The sequence below is a fragment of the Nicotiana tomentosiformis genome, chromosome 2 (genome assembly GCF_000390325.3).
Source record: "Nicotiana tomentosiformis chromosome 2, ASM39032v3, whole genome shotgun sequence".
NCBI classification, from domain to species: Eukaryota; Viridiplantae; Streptophyta; class Magnoliopsida; order Solanales; family Solanaceae; genus Nicotiana; species Nicotiana tomentosiformis.
In genome coordinates this window covers 1,115,892-1,137,729 of record NC_090813.1, presented here as the reverse complement: position 1 = coordinate 1,137,729, position 21,838 = coordinate 1,115,892, and the positions used below count along the sequence as shown (strand labels likewise).

Genomic DNA, 21,838 nt, shown 5'->3' with positions numbered 1-21,838 from the left:
AAGTTGGGGGGTTAAATGGCTATTTTAACAGGTAAAACGGCCATAATTTAAATGCCATAATGGCTATAATTTGGCAGATTTGCTTTTTAAAAAATATTAGCCGTTGGGCCCGGATAGACCCGCTTGAACCGGCCCACTTTCCAGTAGGTCCCGGTCCAACTGGTCCCGGTCTTGCGGGCCTCGCCTATGGGACCGGTCCACTACCCAGCCCACCTCCCCACGATCCTGGTCCTATCCGGTTAGGATCGTTTAGGCCCACCCCCATTTGGGCTTGCGGTCATGAGTCGGGCCCGGTCCTAACCGGCCCACATGCCACCCTTACTTCCGCATCTTTCCCATTTAACCTAAAAATTCTTCACCTATGAAGTGAACTCCTCTTCATTAGATCTATGGCGCTCGGAACTCACTGGCTCGACTCAACAACAACAATCCAATATAATCGCAGAAGTGGCTCGACTCATATATATATATATATATATATATATATATATATATATATATATATATATATATATCAAAGATGTGAAACTAACGAGATTTCACTTCAGGCTTCATTCGGTTGGACCCATTGCCACTTAAACCATACTTCTTCTTTAGCATTGGCACGGGCAAATGATTAAGGATATTGTACGAGTAGATGAAGATGGCCGTACATTGAGTGAAAAGACAGTTACTGTTTTAGATTTGGAAACTCATAACCATATCCAAATATGTTATAACTTTTGTTGAATCTCATTCATTTCATCATCTACCACCAACTAGTGTTTGTTCACTTTCTAAAAGTATTGTATTATAGTTATATTTAAAATGAAAAATTCTTTTTGATCAATAAATAAAGTTATAATTAAAATGCCAAGTAAATATTATTTAGCAGTATTTTTCGTGGGGTAGGAGCCAGTTGGTCATGAGTCTCCTAATTTCAACAAACAAGCAAGAATCTTTTGAGCAGCCTTTATTCATTGTGTCAATGGACTACCCCTTTCATTTGCCTTTATTCATTATGCATAAATATTTTAATTTGTTGTGTATTAGTTGTATAAATCATCAATCTACTTCTACATGAACGACATATTGTGACGACTCACTTTTAAATTAGTTGAAGGTAGTTGTATTATCTTATTATCTGTTTCGTTCTATTTGGACTCATATCATTTTGCTACCTATAATGTATGCTTAGTTATATATCCTATTTGGTATTATTCCGTGTATAACTAATACATAGCAAATCATAGTATTAGCAATGCAAGGGTTTTTAATACTTGCATAAGCATGGTTTAAGGCATAATTTCCCCTCAAATCCCTCAAAGTGTACAAAGTTAAATAATGTGGAGGGTATTTTTGTAAACAACTAGTTTTTTAAAGAAATTATGCAATGCTTTAATACACTAAACCAAACAACGGATAACAGATAATTTCAGCATAACTAATGCCAGCATTACTAATACAAACATTGTAAATACACTATATTCAGCACTACTCTTATACCTTCGGCCAAACCCCTTAGTGATTATCTAAAATTAATACTAATTCTTTAAATTTCTTTACACTGTCATTAACCTCTACCTAAACTTGAAAGATTCCTGCCAAACACCAGATCTAATGCAAGTGTGCCCTATAACAATTGACCATTGATATATATATAGACAAAATTCTGTAGAGGTTTAGGTGTGTAGCAGCAACATTTGGGCTATCCAACCAGCTTTAGGACTAGTGGGCCATTATCTGAAGCCCAAATTCTACTTTCGTCCCTTGTTAATGGGCCCTCAATCATTTTCTTCACTTTTGCAGTCAAACTCTTTAAGAACATACTCCTGACTCTAATGGAGTCTTGTATTTCTTATCAACGACTCTAATGGAGATAAATCATAAATGTACATAATGTATGATCCAAAATTTAGATCTAGGTTTATACAATTAGATTTGTAATGAAATAGGGTTATAGCCTGTTTGGCCAAGCTTTTATTTGGGCCAAAAGTATTTTTTTGGCCAAAAACACTTTTGGCCAAAAATTGAGGTGTTTGGCCAAGCGTTTGGAAGGAAAAAAAATGCTTTTGAAGAGAAACAGAAGCAGTTTTTGAGAAGTAGAAAAAAGTAGCTTATCTCCAAAATCACTTTTCTGAGAAGCACTTTTGAAAAAAATACACTTAGAAGCAGTTTCTCAAAAGCTTGGCCAAACACTAAATACTGCTCAAAAGTATTTTTCAAATTAATTAGCCAAACACAAACTGTTTCTCACCAAAAAACACTTTTAAAAAAAGTACTTTTGAGAAAAGCACTTCTCAAAATAAGTTGATTTTAGAAGTTTGGCCAAACAAGCTATTAATCTTAACCAATATTAATATCTAAATGATAGATCAAGTATATTTATAGAAAATATCCCACGTGTGCTGTTAGATGGTAATAAATAATAGCAATAATGGTGTAATAAATGACTCAAGAGAATGAAATAGAGCAATGAATAACAATAAATGACATTTAAGTAAATAAATGAGTAAAAGTCACCCGACAAAGGTGAGATTCTCCAATAATTCCTCTGACAATGATGGATGATGATAAGCCTTTGAATATTCCGATTCTTCTTGGATCAGAGAAGAAAAGATAGATAAAGATGTAAAAAGGTGAACTTTGTATGTATATGATAAAGAGAGAATCTTCAGAGAATGTCAATATGTTGTTCTTTACCAAAAGTATCCAATCCCCCTCTATGACTACATATCTTTCTATTTATAAGGGTACATGGGCCACAAAACTCTAGATAGTACAACTGGAAAGAATATTCACTAGAATATTCTCTAGGAAATAGTAATCCTTGAATTAGCCGTTGTCGCTTCCCGAAAAGGAGTGCTCGTCCTCATCCTCATCTTCTATCGTGTCACTTCGACCTTGTCGACGACCCGCTATCTTCTCACGACGTCGACCTTTTGAGGTCAGGTCAGTGTATCCTATTGACGACACATGACAACCTCCGAAGACTTCCTTCATGTTGACTTGGTCAACATATAACATGATGTTTTTCGTCCATACACATAAACCAAACAATAATTGTCCGATCCTTTCCCATACTTTAGAATGTATTTAGAATGTATTCATGGAGACGGAAAGTACTCAAGATCCTGATATTCCAAAGCAATGACTTTGGGTTATCAAATTGTGGGAAGACTTCTCAAAATTTTTCTGACTTCTTCTCCACTTTTGATTGGTCTACCAAAGGATTTTAAGTCTCCAAGGATTTTGCTGAACCTAGAAAACATTTCCTCCACTGATTCTCCATCCTTAATTTGAAATAATTTATAGTCTCGAACTAAGAGATTGATCCTTGCCTCTTTCACTTTGTTGGCTCCTTTATATGTGACCTCTAACTTATCCCACATTTTCTTTGCAGTTTCACATCTTGATATTTACAGTTTCACAGCTTGATATCTTTTCGTATTCTTCCCCGCTGATAGCATTGTACAACAGATTTTTTGCCTTAGCATTCACTTGAATAACTACTGATTGTTCTTTAGTGTAATCATCTAAATCAAGAGGATCAGATGATACTATAATTTGACCGTCTTTATCCTTCTTTAGCGGAATTGAAAGATTTTCCTTTTTAATCACACGCCAAACCTTAATGTTATATGACATAGTGTAGTTCTCCATGCACACTTTCAAATGAGAGAAATGCTGACCATTGAAGTAAGGGGGTCGTACCTGAGAGGTTCCTTCTTGAAATAGTTCTCCAACGACTGTGTTTGATGCCATGATCTTTTCCTCACTTGCTGTTAAGCAATGTTCGTGAGTCCTGCTCTAATACCAATTAAAAGTACAAGATGGGGATGAGGGTGAATTGTAACCGATTTAAAAATCTTAGTTGACTATGTAGGAATTTAGTCGACTAGACTTTACACAGTGATTGATCGCAGTAAAAATAAACTGAGGAGACAAAAAGGTAAAGAACACACAATAATTTTTATACTGGTTCAATACCGGTGTGATACCTATGTCTAGTTCCCTTGGGTCACAAGGGTTCTCTTAGATCTTTTAGTACGTGTATACAACAGTTATGGTTTTAATACGTTCACCACCAACGATATACAACAACAATGATTCTTTCTAATGTTGACACAACTCTCGTTTTGTTTTCTAACTCTTCCTATATTTTGTGACACTTGTAGACTCAAGAATACAGTGTTTGTACTAAGAACTAGAAAGGCGTAGAAACAGATGATGTAGTTGCGTGTTATTGGATGTTCTTCTACTTCTTCCTTTATAGCTCGATGAGTCTTTTGTTTCCTTGTCTTCTGGGATTATATGACAGTAGTTATTGGAGACCTTTCCTTATGAGTCATAGACATCTAAGAGTGAGACCTAAGGGTAGCCTCATGAATCTAGCTTGAAAGGGTAGCTAGATTCATCCTTAAACTTGACGAATTGCTTCATCCATTTCTCTTTTATTTGAGCTTCCGCAGATTGTTCTAGATTTGGTCTCTAGCCATGATTAGCTCTCTTTCCATTCTTGCGCGCTTGATGATCTTTGACAGGGCTGAATGATTGACTTTCCTTCTTTGTTCTTTGATTGATTTATTCATTTTCCATGTGAAGCAAAGTTTAAAATACATAGCCGTTAAGCATGATCTTCTTTCCTTTCATCAATGTCGCTGCTTCCAGATCTGCATACAACGAGATGTCATTAGTCAAGGCTTCTTTAGATTATTTATCATTATTAAAATTCTAAACTTAACACTAGAGACAAAGATTGGGGATTTTCCTTAGCTCGCCATGTATGGGGCAACAAATGAGCATTATAGGCAGATATAAAAGGAGCAGGAAGCATATGAGGTATTGTAATATTATGGGGAAAGGCAGTGTAGATTAGTAGATAAACATCAAGAAACATTTTCTCTGTCATGCAAGTTTGAAAGCTTGTTAGAAAATTTTCAATGGTGCATAATAGGGGTGTATGTGTCGCATACTCGGGAAGAAAGAGAAGAGATCTGGGATGAATTATTTGCTCTAAGAGGCTTATAGGATGGACCTTGGGTCATAGAGCCGACTTCAACATAGTTAGATTCATAGGGGGGAGGAAATTATTCGAGAAGTTCTAGCTCCATGGAGGGCTTTAGTAACTTCATTCATAACAGAGGGGAAGACAACCAACAAACATCAATAATAGATAGGTTTTTGGTTTCTAGTGAGTAGGATGAAGCATTAAAAGTAATCAAACAGTCAGTTCTACCTAGAGTAGTTTTAGATCATAAACATGTTATCCTTGAATGTAGAAAATAAAATCAGAGTCATTCATATTTTAAGTTCGAAAACATGTGGTTCTAGGTAGAAGGGTTTAAGAAAAAAATCAGGGAGAGGTTAGAGAGTTACAACATAACAGGAAGTCCAGATTATGTGTTGCAACAGAATTTTTTAAAAATAAATTGGGATATAGTAGGTGGAATAGGGAGGAGTATGGAAAATTAGATGCGAGGAAGAAAGATATGTTAGAAGAACTACATGATTAGACAAGGATGCAGACTCCAGGACATTATCTCAACCAGAGAAGTGCATAAAGGAAGATATTTTGGTGAAAATAGAGAAGATAGCAAAAGTAAAGGAAACATCTTGGCACCAAAAATTGAGATGTCTATGGTTGAAAAAGTGGAATAGAAATACAAAATATTTTTAATACATGGCTAACTCTTATAAAAGATGTAATAATATAAGTAAGTTGCTTGTGAGGGGGAGGATATTAGAATAATCTTAAGGAATCAAAGCTGAAATCCTAGACTTCTACCAAAAGTTATTTACTGAGACATGAAGACCGTCAATGGAACACTATCTACAAGGAAGAATAATTGCAGAAGAACAAATTTGGTTGAAAAGGGATTTTGAAGAAGAAGAGACAATAGAAGCTTTTAATCAGTGTGCTCCAGATAAAGCACATCACCAAGGCCTACCGGGGCTTTTTACCAAAAGTCATGAGATATTATTAAAAAAGACCTTACTAGGGCTATCATATATTTTTACCAATTCTAGAAATTCTCCAAAGCTTGCAATGCCTCATTTATAGCCGTAGTCCCAAGGGTGCAACCCTAAACTCTAAACCCATAAGAATAGTTGGAAGCATATATAAAGTGATAGCTAAGTTGCTGCCAGAGAGATTGAAGAAGGTAATGGAAAGATTAGTGTCTGGGTAGCAAAATACATTCTTAAAAGGGAGATAAATTACTGATGCATTACTCATGGCTAATGAGGTGCAAGATTGGAGGCTAAAGAAAAGGGAATCATGTGTTTTATACAAGCTAGATATATGTTTTATGGAGAAGGGTTACGTTATGACCATGTAAACTGATAATTTTTATTTAGTACTCTACATCAGTTGGGATTTGGTACAAGATGTATAAAGTGGATAAAGTTCTGTGTATCAACTATTAGGATATTCTATGTTTGATGATTTCGTTGTATAAAAATAAAGGTGATATCTAAAACTGCAATAACTAAAGGGGTATCAAGCTGCTGAGTCATACTATGAAGGTTTGGGAGAGGGCGGTGGAGTAGAGAGTGAGGACATGTATATCTATCTTTGAGAACCAATTCAGATTTATGCCCGGATGGTCAACTACAGAAGCCATTAATCTTGTGAGATGATTGGTGGAGCAGTATAGGGAGAGGAAACAAGACTTGCACATGGTGTTGATTGACCTTGAGAAGGCTTATGACAAAGTCCCGAGGGAGGTGCTATGAAGATGTTTGGAGGTTAGCGGAGTACCGGTAGCGTACATTAAGGTGATTAAGGATATGTACGAAGGTGCTAAGACTCGGATGAGGACAGCAGGAGGAGACTCGAAACATTTCCCTATGGAGATGGGGTTACATCAGGGATTATGCCTTAGCCCGTTTTTATTTGCCCTACCATTGGATGTGCTGACACGACACATACAAGGGAGGGTGCCATGGTATATGTTATTTGCTGATGACATAGTTCTGATTGACGAGACGCGAAGGGGTGCTAATGCTAGGTTGAAAGTTTGGAGACAGATGTCGGAGTCCAAAGGTTTCAAGTTGAGTAAGTCAAAAACTGAATACTTGGAGTACAAGTTCAGTGATGAGAGACATGAATAAGAAGTGAAAGTAAAGATTGATACCCAAGTCATTCCCACAAGAGATAGTTTTAAGTATCTTGGGTTTATAATCCAAGGCAACTGGGAGATTGACGAGGATGTTACCCGCCGCATTGGAGCGGGTTGGATGAGATGAAGGCTAGCTTCGAGGGTTTTATGTGATAGAAATGTGTCGCCTAGACTTAAGGAAAAATTCTACAGGGTGGTGGTTAGACCGATTATGTTGTATGGAGCTGAGCGTTGGTCCGTCAAGAAGTCCCATGTCCAGAAGATGAGCGTAGCTGAAATGCGGATGTTGAGATGTATGTGTGGACATACCAGGAAATAGAAGATCAGGAATTAAGTAATTAGGGACAAGGTAGGAATGGCATCTGTGAAAATCAAGTTGCGGGAATCGAGGCTGCGATGGTTTGGGTATGTGAGAAGGAGAGACATAGATGCCTCGGTCAGGAGGTGTGAGAGGTTGACCATGGCGGGATTGAGGAATGGCAGGGGTAGGCCAAAGAAGTACTGGGGAGAGGTAATTAGGCAGGACATGTTAGTGCTTCACTTAAACGAGGACATGACTAGCGATAGGAAGGTGTGGAGGTCGAGGATTAAAGTGGTAGGTTAACAAGTAGTTGTGAGTTTCTCCTATGTTTACCAGTAGTACTAGTATTATTCTTATTGTTGGTTGAAAGTTATTTCCTTTTAGTTTGTTATTATATCTGGTACTTAGCAATCTCGTCCATTGTTTTTAAAAATTGCTACTGGAAATTGTTGCTTCCTCATTGTTACTATTTAATGCTACTCTTTCTCCCTTTTACTAAAAATTATTGCTCCGTGATTATTACTATCTGATGCTACCTTTTCTCCTCCTTTTCCTTATCGTCTTTTGTCTCCCTCGTCTTTCTTTCTCCCCCTCTTTCTTCTTCTTCTTTTTTTTTCTTTTCTTCTTTTCCACCTTATCTTGAGCCGAGTCTATCAGAAACATCCTCTCTACCTCTCCGGGTAAGGGTAAGGTCTGCGTACACACTACCCTCCCCAAACTCCACTTATAGTATTATACTTTGTATGATGTTGTTTGTTGTTGGAGTGCCAAAAAGTAAATCAGTTAACCTGATCTGATTGTTGCTTATTGGCTCTTCTGTTGCAAGAGCTTTTCTGCTCTTCTTCTTAACTTCAGCAGTGGTGCTCTTCTCATTTGTTGGCTTCTAGTCAATTGGCTTTATTGCCTTTGTAACATGGATACTTTAGAGAGAAAATTAGAAAGAAAATAAAAATTAGTTAACAACATGCTGATCCAACGAAAGAACATTATAGATTTTAATGATATTTAGAGTCAGTTATTATAAGATTAATATTCAAATGAATGAAGTACTCTATACTTTCATGGACAAATGTGTTTCCCTTCTCTTTTATGTTACCTTTTTTTTCTTATCAAAAGGTATCGTTTACACGTGTAAGCACTAGATCAAGAATAAGAATTATCGAACTTATAACTATCATTAAAAATAAAAAGAAGTTATTTTTTCATATGAATTAATGAACAGTTCTACAAATCCTCTTGTGAGGCTTACACGGAATGAAAAGTACCTGTATGCGACTTTGTTTGTATCTAATTTCTCATTTCTCTAGGAAACCAAAAGGTTGCAACTTCTTGGTGAACTTTATTTGTATGGTAAAATTATGTCTAGACTCTTCATAACATCTTATTTAAGTTAAATCATTTAACTAACTAACATAAATATTGTATAACTGATGATAAAATTGTAACAGTAGCCTCTTTAGTTCATCATTGTCATTCTAATAACCTTCAGATTACTAACTTCTCAAATTCCTCATATTTTGATAGAAACGAGGAGATATGTATTAATAATGATTCATTGTAGTTTATAACAGTTGACATACATAATTGCAATAAATATTGAAAGTTAAGGGGTAGTGTTTAATTGAAGGTAAATTCTCTTTCAATTTTATTGAATGTGTAATTACATTTTTGTACAAAAATATAATTGAAGTAATGTGTTGTTGAAGGGCAAAATTGTCACTTAGGTTTTGATGGATAAATTTGTTAATTAACTTTTAATTTTGGGAGCTTCTCACTTATAATATACTCCTGTATGATATGATAATTGCACGTTAATCTTCATAAATCAGTTATGCATTCCGTCAACACAATGGATAACATACAAGGTTTAGTAGACATTTTGGGTTGCAATATAGGCTCTTTCTCTACTATATATATTGGGTTGCCTCTGGGTGCAATGGAGTTGTTGAAATTTTTTAGAAGACTCAATACCTACCTCTTGGGGGAGGTTATGTTGATTAATAGTGTGTTGGATAGTATTTTAGAACGTATTTTATGTCTTTATTCCCTATTCCAAGCAAGGTATTGTCATAGTTGGACAAAATAAGGAGAAGATTTTTGTGGGCGGGTAATAGTGATCAACATAAATTTCACTTTGTGAGATGTAACCGAGTCGATCTGCCTAAGGAAATGGGAGGAATGGGCATAAATATTTTTACAGAGATATAATAAAAGTCTATTGATGAAGTGGTTCTGGAGGTACACCAACGAGGATAGGGCTTTATAAATAAGATCTGTAAAAGTTAAGCATGGAGAAGATACACATTATTGTCACTCTAGAATAACTTCTACTGGAAACACATCAATAAATTATGGCATGAATTCAAGAAAAAGACTCAGATACAGGTTAAAAATGGAGAGCACACTATGATTTGGCTTGATAAATGGACTGAAAATAAAGGAGGAATATGTCTTTCGCTTTGTTAATAACCCTAAAGCTATTGTGGAACAACTTAGGGAAAATAACACATGGAGTGTCACTTTCAGAAGACAATGCCATGATTAGGAGTGGCAAACGGGCCGGTCGGGTTGGATATGGTTCGGGTCGAAAACGGATAATGAAAAAACGTATAAATTATCCGACCCGACCCATATTTAATACGGATAAAAAACTAGTTAAACCATATTATCCACGACTTCTTAAATATGAACACTTTTGGAAGCATTCCGAGTCTCCCAAACTTGAGGAACTCCCAATTTGAGGTTTTACAAATGTAAAAGTTAAACCCATTAGTTATCTATTGGTTACCCATTGGTTATCCATTTTCTAAATGGGTAATATGGTTCTTATCCATATTTGATCCATTTTTAAAAAGTTCATTATCCAACTCATTTTTTAGTGGATAATATGGATAGTTAACTGTGTTCTTTTAACCATTTTACCACCCCTAGCCATGATTGAAAATTTAAGCTATGCTAAAATTTTGTATTTTTGGGCATGACTGTAAGATATATATTAAGGTTGCTATACAGGAAAAAAACAGTATGATATGGGGGAGTAGAGGCAATAAAAAGTTTACAGTTAATGATTGCTGACAAGTGAGGCTTGTTCAGTTGATAATAGCACCTCCACCTACAATCGTTAGGTCCTGGGTTCGAGTCACAATGAAAGGAAAGTATGAAAATACTATAGATCCTCCTAATTTGGGAGGGATTTTAAAAAAAAAAAAAGTTAAAGATTGCTATGCAGATATGATAGGAAGAGGCAACATCATTGAAAAATAGCCTTGGAAGCTTGTATGGATGACAACAATACCTACTTAAGTGGCCTGATTTAGATGGTTGACAATATTAGGTGCAATTTTAACACAAGATGATCTTCAGAAGAGAGAATTTCCTCTATGCAACAGATGCTATATGTGTTGAACAAAATACCGAGTGTGTACATCACTTGTTTGTGCACTATACAGGGACTATATATCATCTTTCTTTCTTAAAATCAACTCTAATTAATTTGGTGAAAGTGCAGTTTCATAGACTGATATATATCATCTTTCTTTCTTCTGGCAAATCTACTAAAACTAAAAGATCATACCAACTTAAGGGGTTATATTCACCACTTCAAAGGGCCACTCCATTTTGACTTCAACTTGCCCGGATATATCTGTAATCGGGAATTGAACAATATCATAAGATCACCCTCTTTAAATTCCTTGTTGTGGATGTACTTGTCATGTAGGTACTTCATCTTCTCTTTGTAAAGAGACGAGCTTGTGTAGGCATGATACCGGAATTCATCAAGCTCATTCAATTGTGACATCCTTAGATTTGCCGCGACATCCTATTCAAGGTTCAACTTTTTCAAAGCCCACATGGCCTTATGCTCAAGTTTTACCGGAAGATGGCATGCCTTCCCGAACACTAACCGGTATGGAGACATCCCGATTGGTGTTTTGTAGGCCGTTCTATAAGCCCAAAGAGCATCATCAAATTTTCTTGACCAATCCGTCCGGTTGGCATTGACTGTCTTTGACAAAATACTTTTTATCTCTCGGTTGGAGACTTCAACTTGTCCGCTTGCTTGAGGATGGTAGGGGGTTGATACTTTGTGAGTGATACCATACTTTGTGAGTAAGGTATCAAAAGCCTTGTTGCAAAAATGCGAACCCCCATCACTAATAATGGCTCTTGGGGTATCAACCTCGTGAAGATGTTCTTTTTCAAGAATGCCACCACACTCCTTGCTTCATTGTTGGGTAAAGCAATGGCCTCAACCCATTTAGATACATAATCCACCGCAACTAGAATGTAAGTGTTCCCACAAGAGCTAACAAACGAACTCATAAAATTAATACCCCACACATCGAAGATATCTATCTCCAAAATAGTGGTGAGAGGCATTTCATTCTTCTTTGAGATCCCACCGGACCTTTGGAATTTATCACACCACTTGACAAGCTCACCAGTATCCTTGTAGAGAGTAGGCCAATAGAATCCACAACTCAAAACTTTTTCTGCCGTTCTTGCTTCACCATGGTCTTCACCGTTAGTGGCAAGCCTCAAGAATACCCATTTGTTCTTTCTACGGGAAAAGATACGGCTCATCCCAATAATAGTCAAGACAACCCCGTTTGAGCTTCTTCCTTTGGTTTGAAGAGAACTCATTCGGTACAATGCCACTCACAAGATAGTTTGCTAAGTCGGCGAACCATGGCATCCCTGTCATTGAAACGGCTAGGAGTTGCTCGTCGGAAAATGAATCATTGATCTCAAGGCCGTCATGTGGCCTCCCCTCCTCCTCCAATCGGAACAAGTGGTTCGCCACTTGATTCTCGCTACCCTTGCGGCCTTGAATCTCTAGATCAAACCTTTGCAATAGAAGCACCCACCGCATTAGTATTGCTTTAGAATCTTTCTTGCTCATCAAATATCGGAGCGCCACATGGTCGGTGTGAACAATCACCTTTGTACCCATCAAGTACGGGCGGAGCTTTTCCATAGCAAAAATAATAGCAAGGAGCTCTTTTTCGGTCACTGTGTAGTTGACTTGGGCATCATTCATGATCTTACTAGCATAATAGAACGGATGAAAGATTTTGTTATACGCTGCCCCAAATATGCTTCGATCGCCACATCACTAGCGTCACACATGAGCTCAAAAGGCAAGCTCTAATCCGGTGCAGTGATAATAGGAGTAGTAGTCAACTTGAACTTGAGCAATTCGAATGCCTTCATACAATCCTCATTGAAATGGAACTTGGCATCCTTCTCCAAAAGTTTACACAAGGGGTTCACCACTTTAGAAAAGTCCTTAATGAATCGGCGATAGAACCCCGCATGACCCAAGAAGCTCCTCACTCCCTTCATGGATGTAGGGGGAGGGAGTTTGGAGATCACCTCAATTTTGGCCTTGTCGACCTCAATACCATGCTTTGAAATTTTGTGTCCGAGGACTATGCCTTCCTCGACCATGAAGTGACATTTCTCCTAATTCAAAACCAAGTTTGTTTCCTCACATCTTGCCAATACCTTGTCCACGTTGTCCAAGCACTCATCAAAATAATTCCCCACTACGGAAAAGTCATCCATGAAGACCTCAAGAAAATCCTCCACCATATCGGTAAGATGGCCATCATACACCGTTGAAAAGTTATCGGTGCATTGCATAACCCAAATGGCATCCGCAAGAATGCGAAAGTACCACAGGGACAAGTAAAAGTAGTCTTTTCTTGGTCCTCAGGAGCAATGAGAATTTTATTGTAGTCGGAATATCCATCAAGGAAACAATAAAAAGCTCGTCCGGCCAACCTGTCAAGCATTTGATCAAGAAATGGAAGCGAAAAATGATCTTTCCGAGTGACTTTGTTGAGCTTCCGATAGTCCACGTGCACACTCTCCATCCAGTCACCGTTCTTGTAGGAATCAATTTGTTCTTGTCATTGGTGACCACAGTCATGCCCCATTTCTTTGGGACACATTACACCGGAGAGGTCCACGAGCTGTCGGAAATGGGGTAAACTACCCCGGCATCCAATCACTTTATGATCTCCTTCTTTACCACCTCTTGCATTGCTTCATTTAACCTTATTTGGTGTTAAATGAAGGGTTTGGCATCCTCCTCCAAAATAATCTTGTGCATGCAAAAGGCAGGGCTTATACCCTGATTATCCGCTAGTGTCCATCCTATAGCTTTCTTCCTCTTTTGAAGCACCGCCAAAGTAGAATCTACCTGAACGTTAGTCAAGCAAGAGGAAAGAATAACATGTAATGTAGAACATGGGCCAAGAAACTTATACCTGAGATGTGAAGGCAATGGCTTTAACTCTAAAGTGGGAGGGTCCTAGATCGAGGGCTTTATTAGATGAGTCTTCTGGTTCTCAAGATCTAAGGACAATATTCGGGGTTCATAAGTATACGACCCCATTCCTTGAATCATCAACATTCATCATAGCACTAGCATCATCAACAATCACCTCGGTGACTAAGTCCACAAACGAACAAACTTCGTTGCTATTCGGTTGCCTCATAGATTTGCACACAAGGAAAACCACCTTTCATCGCCCACCCGAAAGGTGAGCTCACCGGCTTCCACATCAACAAGAGCTTTCCCCGTAGCAAGGAAAGGTCTACCTAAGATAATAGGCACCTCATAGTCCACTTCGCAGTCAAGAATCACAAAGTCCGCCGGGAGGATGAACTTATCAACATGAACTAACACATTATCAATAATACCCAATGGTCTCTTCATAGTACGATCTGCCATTTGTAACCTCATAGATGTGGGTCTTGGTTGCCCAATTTCCAAGGTTTTGAACACCGAGTAGTGCATCAAGTTGATACTTGGCCCCTAATCACATAAAGCTTTGGCAAAGTCGGCGCTCCCAATAGTGCAAGGGATTGTGAAAGCACCTGGATCTTCCAATTTCGGAGCCATTGAGTGCACAATAGCACTCACTTGATGTGTCATCTTGATAGCTTCACAATTCATAGACCTCTTCTTAGTGACCAAGTCCTTCATGGACTTTGCATAACCCGACATTTGTTCCAACGCCTTAACCAATGGTACATTGATAGACAAACTCTTCATCATGTATATAAACGTTTTGAATTGGTTCTCACTATTTTGCTTTGCAATCCTTTGAGGGTATGGATGAAGAGGCCTTGGCATTGGTGCCCTAGCCTTTGGCACTACCGGTTCCGGTATGTCAGTCATGTGCTCCCTAGATGGGTTCACCTCTTTTTGTGTCTCCTCCGCATTTTCATCAATATCAATTCTCACGTCATCATTAGCTTGAACCACATTGCTTGGAATTTCATCTTCTTGAACCACAACATCATTATCCACAATTCTTCTTTGATTTGAGGTGGTTGCATCTCCACCTTTTCTACTTCTCGTAGTCACGGCCATAGCATGTCCCGTATTATTCCCACCCTTTAGGTTCACCACCGTATCACTTGGTAGTGCCCCTTAGGATGAGTGTTCAATGCTTGTGAGATTTGGCTAAGTTGAACCTCCAAATTGCGGATTGAAGTGTTGTGGGAGGCTAATTGAGCATCAGAGTCAGCATTTTTCTCTATCATTTGTTTGAACATATTTTCAATCTGTCCCATCTCATTGTTAGAAGAGCTCAGGCCTTGAGAAGGATAGGGAGGTGGATTGCTCGGTTGTTGGAACATCAGGAGCCTTTGAAAACCCGATCCCCGGTTGTTGTTATTATTCCACCCTCCTTGATTACCTCCCCAATTACTTTGATTGTTGCCACCCCAATTACCTTGGTTTTCTTGATTATTCCAATTGCCTTGATTATTGTTATTTCCCCAATTTCCTTGATTGTTGTTGCCACCACTCCAATTGCCTTGGTGGCCTTGGTTGTTCCAATTTTCTTGATTTCATTGTGATCTCCATTGTTGTTGATTTTGAGCATTGTTTCTTTGACCTTGATAATTGTTGACGAATTGCACTTTTTATTCTTGCTCATTATATGAATCACCTTGGTCATACCCACTATCATCTTGCACGAATTATTCCGGACGGCTTTGCCCTTGTTGACCTTTTTGCCGTCTCTTGTTGATCATCATATTTATGTCTTCCATCGCATTCACTTGTTTCAGCCCTTGAACTTGTTACAGCTGAGCTTTGGCCAATTGGTTCATTGTGGTTGTTAACTCTACGATAGCTTGCCCATGATCATGTAGATCCTTGTGTAGGTGAATGACATTGGGGTCGCCTTGCAGAACATTGGCCCTACTTTGCCATGCCGATGAAGTATCCGCCATCTCATCCAAAATTTCACAAGCTTCGGCATAAGGCGTGTTCATGAAGTTCCCGCCGGCGAGTGGATTTACCACACATTGATTTATTGTGTTGTTCCCCCTATAGAGGGTTTGTTGGATCATGGCCTCGGTCATATCATTATTCGGGCACTCTTTAACCATGGTACATATCTTTCCCAAATCTCGTGCAATGGCTCATTGGGCTCTTGCTTGAACGCTAGAATTTCATCTCGTAGTGTAGCCATGTGCCCCAGAGAGAAGAATTTGGCAATGAAGTTTTCGGCCAACTCATCCCATGTATGGATGGAATGATTGGGCAATCTCTCTAGCCAGTCCAATGCTTTTCCCCGTAAAGAAAAGGGAAATAGCCTCAACCTCAGCGCGTCCTCAGAAACATTGGTTTGCTTACTCCCCCAACAAGTATCGACGAACCCCTTGAGATGCTTGTAAGCATTTTGATTTGGAGCCCCGGTGAATAATCCCCGTTGCTCAAGTAGTGTAAGTATCACGTTGGTGATTTGGAAGTTGCCGCCCTAATGCGGGGCGGGACTATAGCACTTGTATAACCCTCGTTCGGCAACACTCGGTGCGCTGACGCTCTTGGTGGAGGTGGGGGATGGACGGGAACATTATTATGAGGCGGTCGGCCTCGCCTATTTTCTTGAGGTTCGGGAAGAACCTCATCTCCTTGATCATCGTCCACTTCCTCCCCCAATGGCAAATTACCAATAGGCTCGTTGTTGAGAGCCATTCTCGTACCTATAAGCAATTCAAAAAACAAATTAGTGACTCGGAAGGAAAAGAAGACAAATCACAAAAAAACCTATATATATAGCCAAATCCGTTTAACTCCCCGGTAACGATGCCAAAAATTTAATGTCACCCAAACTCACACCACAAATATAGGTAGTGAGGCAGTCAAAGCAATAATAAAACCCAAGCAAGTCGGGGTCGAATCCTCAGGGAGTTAGAATTGGGATTATGTATATATGTAGTGTAATTGTAAGATATGCCTTAGATTACACTTACACATTCTTGTTTGTTGTTTCTACTTCTACTTTAAACTATTGATTGCAATTATAAAACTAGAAGACAATATTTTTGGTTTTGGTTGTTTTCCAAATGATAAAAGATCTAGGGTCGTGACTTCCACCTAGGTGGTTACCTAATGGGTTGTAAATCTAGGGAAAGTTTGATTGGTCGGGGTTGTAATATAGCAATCACACGCAATTACCCACTCTATACCTCTCAGTAGTTTGAGTGATTTTGCCCAATTTGGCTTTCTCAAGTCCAAATGGGTATTGCACAAAACAAGTGATAAAGGCCTTTAGACTAGCCCTCTTCTGGAAAGAGATTCTATAGCACCGGAGTCGTTCAAAGAGCAAGTCGGGTCTTACTATCTCTAGATTCAACCCTTTAAATTGGGGCTATCAATTTCTTGAGTTCACCCCAATTTCTTGTTAGCCAAGTTTTCCTAGACTTAGTCTCTCTTTCTCAAGTAATTAGGCATGAATCAATGTTTGCAACCATTAATTCTTGAATTCAAGCAAGAACTAGGCTAAGTATCACTAATCCAATCACAAACAAGTCCTAAATCAAACACCCATTAAGTACTTACACTAGGGTTGGGCCACAACCCTAGCTAGAAATTTAGCTACTCATGAAAAATGAAGAAATAAAAGAAGAAATTAAGATAGAATGCATAATAATTGATTAGGAAAAGAAAATCTAATGCTTAGAAGCTAATCTAGTACAATATTACTCAAAACATTAAAGAAAAACGGCTCAGGTACTCTCCCAAAACAAAACTTACCCTAACAATGACAAAAAGTTCTATTTATACTAAGCTAAAAATATCTGACAAAAAATGCCCCTACGGAGGTTGTGCGGCCGCACAATTCTGTGTGCGGTCCGCACAATTCTGAGCTTGACTGGTCAGCTGGGCCTTCTGCGGTGGCATAAAAGTGGGATGCGGCTGCACTTCATTTGATTGTGAGGATCGCACAATTCTGAGTGCTGCCGCACACTTGATCTTAGACTGGAACATGGCAATCTGATTCTTCTCTTCTGCGGACCGTACAATTATGAGTGCGGCCGCACTTGTCATCCTGCGGCTGCCCAATTATGGTGCGGTCCGCATATCTTCAGCCTGCCCAAAAACTAACTCTATGAATCTCCTCTTCTGCGGCCGCACAATAATTGTGCGGTCCGCATACTCTGAAGGACATCTGGCAGTGATGTTTCATTGTTCTGCGACCGCACACAGTATTGTGCGGTACGCACTGTGGGCCTTTGTTTCCTTGTTTTGGTCCTTGTCCATTTTTGACTCCTTTATGAGTTGATTTTGACTTCTTTGGCTCGTCTCCCAATATTCCTGCACGAAAGCACATTTTATTAGTTTTCCAGAATACCTTTAAGCATTTTTGAGCTAAAACGCAAGTAAAAGAGAGCAAATAAGCGGTCAAAATCCCTACTTATCATGCGTTACCTCAAAATCAATCACATAATACATATTCCGGGGTTTCATATCCTCAAGATCAAATTTAGAACTATTACTTACCTCAAACCGTGAAATTCTTTATTCCGCTCTGCCCTTGCCACGAGAATTGGTCTCTGAAAGCCTCGTATCTAGCTACAATTAATTCAATTCAGTCAATACCAATTATTGTAATTAATTCCATAAGAAAATACTAATTTTATAATAAAAATCCGAAATTAACTCAAAAATCGCCCGTGGGACCCACGTCTCAGAACCCGACAAAAGTTATAAAATATGAACGCTCATCCAATCACGAGTCCAACCATATAAATTTCACCAAATTCCGACATCAACTCGACCCTCAAATCATCAATTAAAGTCTTTGAAGATTTCTACCATTTTCAACCCAATCTTTACCCATTTGAACTCAACAATCTTTCCATAAACCTTATTGATACATATAAATAATACTCTTACACCCAAGAATCATACTCTTAATCACCTATCTTTACCCAAACTCGAAATTGAAGACTAGGGGTTAGAACCTTACCTCTTGGGTGAAGATCTTGTGATATTTCCTTGTTGGATTTCAAAGCTTGAATAAGATCTTGATGAACAAAGCACTTGAGCTTCTTCCTCTCTCTAGAACACTCTCCCTTCTCTCTAAACATGTCAGATTTTTGCTCCAAAATGAGCTTCAAGGGCTATAAATCGAAGTTGGGTCGGGTCAAAAATTAGAAATAATGGAAGCGCCGATGCAGTTATGCGATCGCATAACACGTATGCGGTCCGCAAACTAACCGCATAATTGAAGCTCCAAAACGACTTAATTTCCTTAGCAAAAATTCTCCGGGGTCGTTACACATAAGTTAACATCCGGTCAACCTTTTCAACTTAAATTCTAAACCTTAGAACTAAGTATTCCAAATCATTTCAAAACCTCACCGGACCCGAACTAATTACCCCGGCAAGCCAAATAACAACCGTAAATCACAATTTGAGTAGTAAATGAGGGAATAGAATTGTAATAGTCAAAACGAGAGGCTGGATCATTACAATAAGTAAGTTGCTGGTGAGGGGGAAGATATTAGAAGAATCTTACAGAATTAAAGCGAAAATCTTGGACTTCTACCAAAAGTTATTTACTGAGACATGAAGACCGTCAATGGAACACTATCTACAAGGAAGAATAATTGTAGAAGAACAAAGTTGGTTGAAAAGGAATTTTTAAGAAGAAGAGATAATAGAAGCTATTAATCAGTGTGCTCCAGATAAAGCACAACACCAAGGCCTACCAGGGCTTTTTACCAAAAGTCATGGGATGTTAACTAAAAGGACCTTACTAGGGCTATCATATATTTTTACCAATTCTAGAAGTTCTCCAAAGGCCTCATTTATAGCCGTAGTACCAAGGGTGCAACCCTAGACTCTAAACCCATAAGAATAGTTGCAAGCATATATAAAGTGATAGCTAAGCTGCTGTCAGAGAGATTAAAGAAGGTAATAAAAAAATTAGAGCATGGGTAGCAAAATACACTCTTAAAAGGGTGATAAATTACTAATGTATCACTCATGGCTAATGAGGTGCAAGATTTGAGGCTAAAGAAAAGGGAAGCATGTATTTTATACAAGCTAGATATGTGTTTTATGGAGAAGGGTTACGTTATGACCATGTAAACTGATAATTTTTATTTAATACTCTATAACAGTTGGGATTTGGTACAAGATGGATAAAATGGATAAAGTTCTGTGTATCAACTGTTAGGATATTCTATGTTAGTCAATGGGAAACCTATAGAATGTTTTCCATCACAAATAGGTCTGAGACAAGGTGACCCTTTGTTTTCTTTTTTTATTCATTTTGGTTTTGAACGCTATAAGTATCATGATTGAAAAGTTACTTCAATATCAATTAAAGGGATTCGGTGTAGGAACCAGGACAGGGGCGGTAATAGCAGTGTCATATCTTCTTTTTGTTGATGACACTTTGGTGTTTTGTGGTACTGAGGGTAGGCAGCTAAGATATCTCAAGTTGCTACTTATTATATCTGAGACTATTTCTGGACACGTGCAAGTCAAGTAGTATAAATTTTTTAAAAGGACATACAAATTATAAAAACATGTGTATGAAGTATATATCACACAAAATTTGAAAAAAAAAAATGCAAATCGTAAATGAGGAATGGTATCGGCTGAACTCAAAATGATTGGAGTCCGACATGAGAAGGCAAACAATTCTATTTAGTTGGATAGGTATGCTTTGTAATTATAATAATTTTAATGTTATGAGGTACAAATATGTGATATAATCGTATATCTCATCTAAGTATTTCTTTAGAGATGACGTTTTTGGTGTATGCTTCATGCTAACATTGATTACCCAATCATAACCAAACTCTTGTTATCCTGATATTAATATTCTTGTTGAAAGTACAATATGCAATTGTCAATGCATCAAATGAAAAAATACAAAATAAAATTCCTTCATACGTGCTACTATATTCTTTTCTAAAAGAATATAAGAATCAGATGTTTGTAAAGAAAAAACATACATTTAAGTACAAAACAACTGACAATGATATAAAACAAAAAGAAAATAAAAGAATTTCAACGTCTACCAAAATATTCAAGAATTACTTAAAATATGGGTTGCGTAGCTAACTTGGGCAACCATACTTCGACCGTAAAAATCGAAAAGAAAAACTAACTTGGTTCGTAAAATCAATAAGCTTTGTCACGGAGCAACGCATTTGTTTTACTTCTATTAAGCATGAGAATTAAGTGAAATTTGATGATTTTGTTGTACAAAAACAAAGGTAATATCCAGAACTGCAACAACTATAGGGGTATTAAGCTGCTGAGTCACACTATGAAGGTTTGGGAGAGGGTGGTGGAGCAGGGAGTGAGGACATGTGTATCTATCTCTGAGAACCAGTTCGGATTTATGCCGGTATGGTCAACTACAAAAGCCATTCACCTTGTGAGACGATTGGTGGAGAAGTATAGGGAGAGAAAACATGACTTGCACATGGTGTTGATTGACCTTGAGAAGGCTTATGATAAAGTCCCGAGGGAGGTGCTATGGAGATGTTTGGAGGTTAGCGGAGTTCCAATAGCGTACATTAGGGTGATTAAGGACATGTACGAAGGTGCTAAGACTCAGGTGATGACTGCGGGAGGAGACTCGAAATATTTCTCTGTGGAGATAGGGTTGCATCAGGGATCATGCCTTAGCCCGTTTTTGTTTTCCCTAGCGTTAGATTTGCTGATATGACATATACAAAGGAGGGTGCCATGGTATATGTTATTTTCTGACGACATAGTTCTGATTGACGAGATGCGAGGGGGTGTTAACGCTAGGTTGAAAGTTTAGAGACAGATGTCAGAGTCCAAAGGTTTCAAGTTGAGTAAGTCAAAAGCTGAATACTTGGAGTGCAAGTTCAATGATGAGAGGCATGAAGAAGAAGTGGAAGTAATGATTGATACTCAAGTCATTCCTACGAGAGATAGTTTCAAGTATCTTAAGTCTATAATCCAAGGCAACAGGGAGATTGACGAAGATGTTACCCACCGCATTGGAGCGGGTTGCATGAGATGGAGGCTAGCTTCGAGGGTTTTATGCTATAAGAATGTGCCGCCTAGACTTAAGGAAAAATTCTACAGGGTGGTGGTTAGACCGACTATGTTGTATGGAGCTGAGTG

General features: G+C 38.3%; 3 protein-coding genes across 3 annotated transcripts; 1 reads left to right on the top strand and 2 right to left on the bottom strand.

Annotated features, from left to right (window-relative positions):
• Nucleotides 1-3,384: 3,384 nt before the first annotated feature.
• On the bottom strand, nucleotides 3,385-3,744 carry LOC138906836 (uncharacterized). The gene has a single exon (XM_070196540.1). The coding sequence runs from the start codon at nucleotides 3,742-3,744 to the stop codon at nucleotides 3,385-3,387; it is 360 nt and encodes a 119-aa protein (XP_070052641.1).
• A 10,486-nt stretch (nucleotides 3,745-14,230) lies between these two features.
• On the bottom strand, nucleotides 14,231-14,791 carry LOC138906835 (uncharacterized). The gene has a single exon (XM_070196538.1). The coding sequence runs from the start codon at nucleotides 14,789-14,791 to the stop codon at nucleotides 14,231-14,233; it is 561 nt and encodes a 186-aa protein (XP_070052639.1).
• Nucleotides 14,792-21,005: 6,214 nt separating this feature from the next.
• LOC138906834 (secreted RxLR effector protein 78-like) lies at nucleotides 21,006-21,410 on the top strand. The gene has a single exon (XM_070196537.1). The coding sequence runs from the start codon at nucleotides 21,006-21,008 to the stop codon at nucleotides 21,408-21,410; it is 405 nt and encodes a 134-aa protein (XP_070052638.1).
• The last annotated feature ends 428 nt before the right edge of the window (nucleotides 21,411-21,838 follow it).